A 9,314-nucleotide genomic window follows, 5' to 3' on the forward strand; every position below is an offset into this window, starting at 1 on the left:
TCCTCTTTTGTGAAGCAGAACGGTCCCCACTGATGTGGGCTCCATTTGTGCCTGATGTTTTTTGGCTAATGCTTTCTAATCAGAGTCAGTTCGTGACATGATGGTAGCTCGTGTGATTGTGCTTCTTCTGTGTGTGTGTGTGTGTGTGTGTGTGTGTGTGTGTGTGTGTGTGTGTGTGTGTGTGTGTGTGTGTGTGTGTGTGTGTGTGTGTGTGTGTGTGTGTGTGTGTGTGTGTGTGTGTGTGTGTGTGTGTGTGTGTGTGTGTGTGTGTGTGTGGCTTGTGTGCGTGTGTTGCTTGCTGCTGTCTCCCCGGCCGGGCCTCAAACTTGTTTCAGTTTTGCGTTTCTTTTCTGTGTGTTTCTGTTCCGTTCATGTTCCCCCCCCTTTGTGAGCTCCCTCCTCTTGTCGTGGTTGTTGTGGGGGGAAGCACAGCGTTCTCTGGTTTAATATCATTTTCCAATCACTGACGGCTGCAGGCCAAGGACTTTTGACTGGGCTGCTTGGCTCCAGCTAATACTAGGGACAGAGAGAGAGACAGACGGACTGAGAGAGAGAGAGAGAGAGAGAGAGAGAGAGAGAGAGAGAGAGAGAGAGAGATGCAAATATCCTCTTTCCATGCCATACCTGAAGGCAGCATTCAAGAGAATTGCCTTGTCCAAACTCTCCTGAACTTGAATGCAGCATCTTATGTTGAAAGAATTGCCCTTTCTGTGTAGCAATTATGCTTATGGTTATAAGTTATAGTTCAGTGTGGTATAACGCCCCGAAAAAAGCCTCCAAGCTCACTACGAGTGCTATTTTTGATATTTTCACCAAAAGGCCCTTTTAGAAATGTCAGCCCCTGCCTCTCTAACATTCTCTGCAGGTCCCTGACAGAGAGAGAGAGAGAACAATAAGGCCAGTGGATGGTAATAGCTGTAGTGATCATGGTGCATTCGTTGGCAGCCTGGCGGGGTGGTGGTTGCTTCTTGTTGTGCACGTGATGATGTTGTCTCTTTGTGTTTTGTTTAACTCCTCGCTACCTGGAGCTGCACCGCTATGCAAGCTGTCCCTACATTACCTGAGCACACCACACCGTTCACCCACCATCTGTTGACACACACACACACACACACACACACACACACACACACACACACACACACACACACACACACATTATGATAACAGCTCTCGTGTGAGTAGGGCTGCCATGATCATGACATTGCACTCATACGATTATAGCGGTCGTACAAATAATTGTGATTTAATTTTGTTTTTGGTATTGAACACTGGGACATCTGTTTGCCTTTTAGGCTTTGTAAAACACAAATTGCACAGAACAGATATGACAGATAACTTAAACATAATACAATAATACAGAAAAGAATACAGGGAAAGAATTTCATGAAGGTCATGGCCGCCGTTGCCCCTCAGTTTGGCCTTGTACCCCTCAAACCAATGGCATGACCTGAGGCCACAGTGGCCTTAATGCCCCAGCTGACTGTACCACTTTCTCCTCTGTCTCTTTCTTGTCAATATGTAGAGAGTACACACTGGTGTCGGTAAAAGCATTTCCCAGGTTGTTGCGCAGTATTTCCAGACATCAGGCATTTGTCATCTTATAATGACATTACATGTCTATATTTGGACACACTGGGCGCACGCACGCACGCACACACGCACGCACGCACGCACGCAAGCACACTCTGAAACAAACCCAGAACTTCAACTGATGGAGAGAGGGAGGGTAGAGGTTGAAAGAGGGAGACGTGGACAAAAAGTCCGGTTTGACTTTTACTTTGGTAAAGTGCGGACCTCACTCCACTGTTGTTCTGAGTCAGTGGTTCTCAACCTGTGGGTCGGGACCCCCAGGGGGGGGGGGTCCTCAAATTATTTTGGGGTGGTCCTCAGTTGATTTGTTAACATTGTTTTCTCACTCAACAGTACACAGACCAACATACAGTGTACTGTATACCAGTGTATACATGGTATCTGCACATTTCTAAAGTGACAATTTAAGGACTTTAAAGACCTTTTTAGTACCTCTGGTCAAACATTGGCCAAATTGTCAAATATTAGAGGCAGAAATTGTGAAAATAGCAGAAAATAGCAGAACATGCTCACAACACCTCGCTTTGCGAGGCGTTGTGAGCATGTAGATCGGCTATTTTCACAATGGAATGGATCGAGTCAAACGAAATGTAATGCCAACTACTATAATTCCACGTGCTTGTGCAGTTCAACTTATTTATGGGGTCTTGGCCTGAAAAGGTTGAGAACCATTGTTCTATAAGTCAGGCTGTTTGGGTGGCTGCAGAGAGGACAGGGGTGTCGGGTGTCCACCTTCCCAGGAGAGCTGGTTAGACAAGAGCTTAGGGAGAATCTCCAGAGAGTCCAAACTCAGGGACATTACATATGTTGTCATCATCATCTTCAGACATGTATTTTTTTTCCCCCCACTAATGGAGTACGAGAGATGAGTTATAAAAGAGAAAGGGCAGAGACAGAGAGACAGCGAAAAATCATTATTAACACATAAGCTGATTAATGCTGTAGCACTCTCAACCTTCAGCTCAAATGAGAATTTCCGTCATTTACATTACATCAATTTAATTTCCTGTCTTCTACTCTCTCTCTCTCTCTCTCTCTCTCTCTCTCTCTCTCTCTCTCTCTCTCTCTCTCCCCCCGCCCCGCCCCCCCCCCCTCCCCTCTTTCATTAAAAGCTTCTACGGGCCGCCACAATCAGTTGCATTTAAGTATTTTCCTGGGCGGTGAGCACTGGCACACTCGCTTAGACACCGCGCGCGCTTATGATGCACGCTCACACGTGCACGCATGCATGCATGCATGCAGGCACGCACAATCACTCAAAGATATGTACAGAATACAGATGGGCACGTCAGAAATGCATTTTTAACCCTATAACCCTAAAACCAAACTTTGCCCGATCTATCACAACGCAGCACGCTGCGACGCGTTGTGAGCTTGTAGATCGGGAATTTTCGGAGCGCGACACCAGTGAGCAACTAAGTATAAATCAACTCCAAACCTTATTCTTTTGAATCTTTTCTTATAATTGTAAGCCCGATTTCTTTAAAAACCATAACCATACAATAACCGCTCTTCTTGCGAGGACCAGGCAAATTGTCTTCAGAATCGTCCCTCACAAGTATAGTAATACACACACGCACACACATGGCCTCACGCTGGCGCGGTGTGTGTGGGCACCCATGCATGCAGGCGGGGAGCCGGGCTGCTCTGTAGCCCCTCTGTCAGGATTAAACCAATGATCAGAGAAATGAAAGGGAGGCTGTCATTCCACATGGACCCCTGTTCACATCATCCCCAATAATTACACCTTCTCCTCGCTGACACACACACACACACGCACACACACACACACACACACACACACACACACACCGTGTCAGACACCATGCCTGACTGGCACCCAGCACATCAAGAAGGGGCTTTTATGAAATGTGAGCAGGCTTGAATTACCCTTCTTTAAACATCACCTCTTTTTCTCCTCATCTGCGCTATAAAGACACACCTGTCGTGTGTGTGTGTGTGTGTGTGTGTGTGTGTGTGTGTGTGTGTGTGTGTGTGTGTGTGTGTGTGTGTGTGTGTGTGTGTGCGTGTGCGTGCTGGTGGTGGGCGGTCTGTGAAATTTTCTAGCATTCGGTGTGGGGCAAATTACTCAGGAAGTGTAATAAGTCACTATTATCTCACTACGTATTACTCCTTTAAAAAGTAATCATACCACTTTACTCATTAGTAGTTATCAGTTATGTTACTGGTCATATTACTATATTACTTTCTTTACTCACCCCCGTTCCAAAAAAAGTGGCGCACAATACAACGTGTTTAGCCTGCTCCTTCTAGAATGAAATCCACTTTGTTGGAACAACAATTAAAAACCAATCAGCACACTGCACACATTGCAGCCTCTCATGTACTGTATATATTCATACATATTTAGGCTATATTAAACAATCAGCAAAACAGAAATGCAGAGTTATTTGGATTAGTAACGACTGTATTATTATTGCTGCTTTGGCAATTGTAATCCCTTATACAGTAGTACTCGTTACTGGGGAAATGAATAATATTACAGTAATACTTCATAGTTTATTGTTCATTGTACTACCCCGCACGATAGGGTTTTTGTATGTGTATATTTGCATACTTATATGATTATCATGTTTCTAAATGGCATGCACGGTTTTGTGTGTGTGTGTGTGTGTGTGTGTGTGTGTGTGTGTGTGTGTGTGTGTGTGTGTGTGTGTGTGTGTGTGTGTGTGTGTGTGTGTGTGTGTGTGTGCGCGCGTGCGCGCGAGTGCAGCACACACGTGCGCCGGTGTGTCGCCCTGAATCGTTACAGATGTGTGCCTAACTTTGCTGTGCAAACATCTGTCGGGACCTGTAGGGGATATGCAGACCTAACTACTTCAATCTGGACTCTTTAGGTCCATGAATATGATGAAATATTCAGTTGAGGCCGACATGCTGTACAGGAAAGTGCCTCAAGTGTAAAATAACCGTTGGTTCTGTCATTTGAAGTCTGTACCATGTGTGACCTTTGGTATCAAAGTGGAGACTTAGCAGATTCAAGCTGTCATGCACTCAGCCTTGTATTCTAATCTTTTTTTTCTGTTTCCATTTCTTTTGTAAAACCACTTCACCCTTTAGTCCCTACTTTAGGCATATCATTATAGGGTGAAAAAAAGTCAAAGTATTACCAAAAAAGTAGATTGGCTAGTTTTGCTATTCAATCATGCAGTGGAGTTTAGGACTTAAGTGGTTTTAAATAGGGGCTTAAGTAGTTTTAAATAAGGGCTTAAGTACAGTAGTTTTATATAGGCACCCGGCTCAGTCCTGTTGAGAGAGTTACGACACTCTTTGATCTCGCTGCGATGCAATCATGTGGGTCATGTATCACTCGGATCAGCAAACACAGGGAAGCAGCTTCTCTAAAACATCCGGGTCAACGCTCCACACGTCCCAGACTATTCTCCCTTCTGGTTCCCTAACTGTAATAATGAATTGCACTTGTTACTGTTTATGCACCTAATATTTACCTGCTTACTTAAATCGCTCTGGATTAAGAGCGTCTGCTAAACGCCTCAATTGTAATTATAAATTGTAAAATTTACAAATCTTCTGCATCAGAGATCCATAGTGTTGACATCAGGTGAACATTTCTCCTACTGATAAAGATATTTAACATTCGTAATCATCCTTTACTTACTGTAAGATAAAAGAAATGTGTTTACTCATTGCCAAGTATTGCCTATAATTAGTTCATATGCACAATGTGACTGCCAGGTAATAGCTGACATTCATTCTATAATGGAAGTCAATCAAGTCAAGGCGTTCAGGCTTATTACCAAAATCTGTAGTCCTCATACTGTAGATACGTCATAGACATCTGAGGTCATAGATGACTGAAGTCACAGGATGGACACATGTCCAGATCCACGTTGGAGCCACATCCCATGTGGACCGGGAAAATGATGCTGACATTCTGAACACACTATGACACCGGTGGCGAATGTCTCTACTGAGTCTAGAATCCAGTTTCTATAGTTTCAGCTGGCATTGGAGGCAAATGGATTTGTTTAAAAGTGTAGTATTTTCATTAAGTTGGCTATATATAACCTTTCCTCTTTTCAATTAGCCCAAATGTTTCTTTGCGTGTCATGCCCAGCCAGCCTTAGTTTTACATTTCATTAATTATGACCACCTTCATCACCTTCATTCGTTTTCCGTATTGGACATGGCATCAGAGTTCACAGTGAAGCCAGTCAATTCCCATCAGTTTACGAACCTCATTTAATGACCTGTCTTCTTGTGAGCATGAAAAAGAAAAACCTAACAATGTGTTCTCTGAAGCAGCTAATGTCTGGTTTATTTTCAGTTGTGTGCTGTGTCGCTCCACCAGCAGATCTATAAGCTCATAATGAGCCTATAGATCTGCTATTGTCAGTGTGCGACACTAGTCGCATAAGCAGGTATAAATCATATAATACCTGGGTGTCCAGGCCAGGGTTATTCTGTCTCTCTCTTCTGTAGTTAATGGGTTTTGTACTGTAATAGCGTGTTTTGCATTGGCCGTAGTGTACAACAGCGTACCGTTACTATAGATCATCACTTGAGCATATAATACATGTAAATCAGGGGCCATCTGTGACGGCAGCCACAGAAGGTCATCATTAATATTTTTTTATCATGTGCGGAGAGCCGCGTGAGAGAGGCAGTTTTTTCCCTCCCTGTTGTAATGTACATACAAGCTCTCCGTATTTTTTGAGTGTCACACAAAAGTAGCATAAATAGACGATCTACAAGCTCTTGTGACCTTGTAGATCAGCTATTTTTTTCTACTTGAAAAACATTTGTAACTGAAGCCTCAGTCTGTTTTTGAGTTCAACCACATTCATGAAAAGTATTATCAAGAGCTTGTGTTGGATCCAACATTGGATCCATTGAAACACATGTTCCTTTTTCCATTTCCTGAAAAGTACAGTTTTGGACATACAAGGTTTCTATCTGGCTTTTCGAGAGTGATGACATTGCGATTCTTTCGAGGGAAAAGGTCAAACCTCAAATGTCTCATTTCTATGTTGTTGTGCTACTATGTTGACCCCCCAAAAGAACTGTGTTATACAAAATGTAATGCCTCAACTCTTAGTGCTCGTCAGGGTGGGAGGTCCCCAGTTAAAATATGATTATTTTGGGGATCGCGGCCTGAAAGGGTTGAGAACCACTGGGGTACTCTGTATATACGAGATGATGTAACAATAACAACAAGTCTTTGATGTGGACTCTTTGTGTCACAGATGGGTAATGAGATCATCCGCCTGTGCTGCCAGAGCATCTCTCTGGACAGGATCTTCCAGGGCTACGTGAACTCCAGCCGGCAGACCCTCAACCACTGCATCCACTGCTGCCTGGGCTGGAAGGAGCTGTACCAGCACGCCGCCCTGATACACCGCAAGTACGACCACAACACTCACAATTCAATTCAATTCAAAGGGCTTTGTTGGTATGAGAAAACATACGTTTACATTGCTAAAGCAGAAGTGTACACCAGGGGTCTTCAACAGGGGGTCCGGGACCCCTAGGGGGTCCTCAGAGTTACTACAGGGTGTCCTCCAAATCTTTTGTGTGATAGAAACCTTTTTTTCCCTGAGAACTCTAGCCAAAGAATTTTTTGGCAAAGAGGTTTGGTGTAGAAGGGGAAAAGAGCAGACTAAGTAAGTACAGAGTGAAAGGTCAAGTTTATTAAGTATTGACGGTTCAAGTGGTTAAATATCTGAAAACACAAATTGACATGAATCCAGAATACACTGATGATTGTGCTGTCAAACAATGAAACTATATGGAATCTTTGAACAGGTTGTGGGGGTCCCCTGCTTCATCTCTCTCTCAACTAAGGGGTCCTTGGCCTGAAAACGTTGAAGACCCCTGGTGTACAATACAATACAATACAATCAGAACAAAATATGTACAGGTGACAACAGTTGTCATGCATCACGGTAACGTGCAGGCAGAGCAGGGATATATACAATGTTTTTTAAGGTGGTTGGGTTCCATTTGATATCCCTCTCCTATCACAGCAGCTCACGAATCTTGCTGCTGTGTTTGCACATTGTTTTACTTCACCCAGCAGGTATAGGGGAGTTTTTCATCGTTGGTCATGTTTTTTTGAGCGGTGGTCACACCGTCTCCATAGCGTGGCCGTGTGTGTGTGTGTGTGTGTGTGTGTGTGTGTGTCTGTCTGTATGTAGCCTGAGGAATGTGTAGCCTGAGGAATGTGTAGCCCTGAATACCACTGAGTGACCAGAGAGGTTGAGCATCAACTGCAATAACCACACACACACACACACACACACACACACAGGCACCCCCCCCCCCCCCCCCCCCCACCACCACCGCTCAGTTCACACGGGTGTGATTTTCAAACTCTCCTTGGGATGTCTTGGTACAGTGGACAGGCGGTTAGGAAGTGTAGTCAGTTTCCACTTCATTTTGTGTGCAGTGGGTGCGCACGCACGCACCGCACGCACGCACGCACGCACGCACGCACGCACGCATGCACGCATGCACGCACGCACGCACGCACGCACGCACGCACGCACACACACACACACGCACACACACACATGCACGCTACGCACACAAAAGGTACTGCATTGTTTGTTCAGTGGTTCTTGGTCATGTCTGAGGTGCCTTATATAGCACTGCTTTACAGTATGTGCTGAGTCGAGTTTCAGCTATTCCATCAGAGCATCAAAAATGCAGGTGGTTTTTAAACAGTGTTTCACGACAGCCTGAAATTCACCACAATTCTTGAAAATGCAATGTCGACAGACTCTTCAGTCTCTCTCTCTCTCTCTCTCTCTCTCTCTCTCGTCTCTCTCTCTCTCTCTCTCTCTCTCTCTCTCCCTCTCTCTCTCTCTCTCTCTCTCTCTCTCCCTCCTGCCTCTGTTGCTATAGAAATGACAGATTGGCCCCTTCTAACGGGGGCATTATAGCGCAGTTCAATGTAATGACAGCCGATGAGAGCGGGCGCTCACATCACAGGGATATATTGAACGCACCGCGCACTGACAAAGCACATCACTGTAAGCGCCTCCTCGCGTACTTATCAGCTGACAACCTCTAACATGTGGCCTTGAGCAGGCACGTTACATCATCTCAGGCTCTCCCAATAGCGAAACATGCTCACTGGCACAGAGTGACTTAATTGCATTTACTCGAGTTCTTTACTTGACCCATTTAGGCCTTGAATTATTGAATGCTTTGACTATTGAAAAATAGCAGATATACAAGCTCACAGCGCGGCACCGAGTGCCGCGCTGCGAGCTTGTAGATCTGCTATTTTTTTTAAATCAAGATTTTTTTGCGAGTCTTTGAATATATCTATTTAAAAGCGAACATTTGTAACTCAAATATTTGCTTCTGGGTGGTCCCTGGAACAACATATTTTCAGATGGGAGTCCGTGGCCAAATACCTGTAATTTTTGGGGTCCTTGACAACTAAAGGTTTGAGAACCCCTGATTTAGAGGAAGGATTTAGAAGTCGGGTCAAAGATTGGGTCAAAGATATTCAAAGACTTGCACACATTTTCACTATTTTTCAATAGTTAAAGCATAAAATAATAGTTAAAGTGGTTAAAATCTAATGCGACTCGGGTGCGTTCCAGGTATTTGAGAGTTAAGTAAGATTTTGAGGTGCTTTTACTTTACTCTTGAGTACTGCTTCCACCGTGCACTGACAAAGCACATCACTGTAAGCACCTCCATACTTATCAGCTGACAACCTCTAA

The 9,314-nt window shown here is 44.4% G+C and overlaps 1 protein-coding gene across 1 annotated transcript in view; it reads left to right on the forward strand.

The window, feature by feature from the left end:
• dnah2 (dynein, axonemal, heavy chain 2) overlaps window positions 1–9,314 on the forward strand; it is a gene marked incomplete at both ends in the record, with an annotated part of 552,347 nt that overhangs the window by 45,717 nt on the left and 497,316 nt on the right. Inside the window, 1 exon segment of the mRNA XM_080741500.1 lies at window positions 6,822–6,979. Within this exon segment, the coding sequence (XP_080597626.1) occupies window positions 6,822–6,979 (158 nt within the window).

This window comes from Nannobrachium achirus (assembly GCF_963921795.1).
Source record: "Nannobrachium achirus genome assembly, chromosome: 14".
In the NCBI taxonomy this organism is placed as follows: Eukaryota; Metazoa; Chordata; class Actinopteri; order Myctophiformes; family Myctophidae; genus Nannobrachium; species Nannobrachium achirus.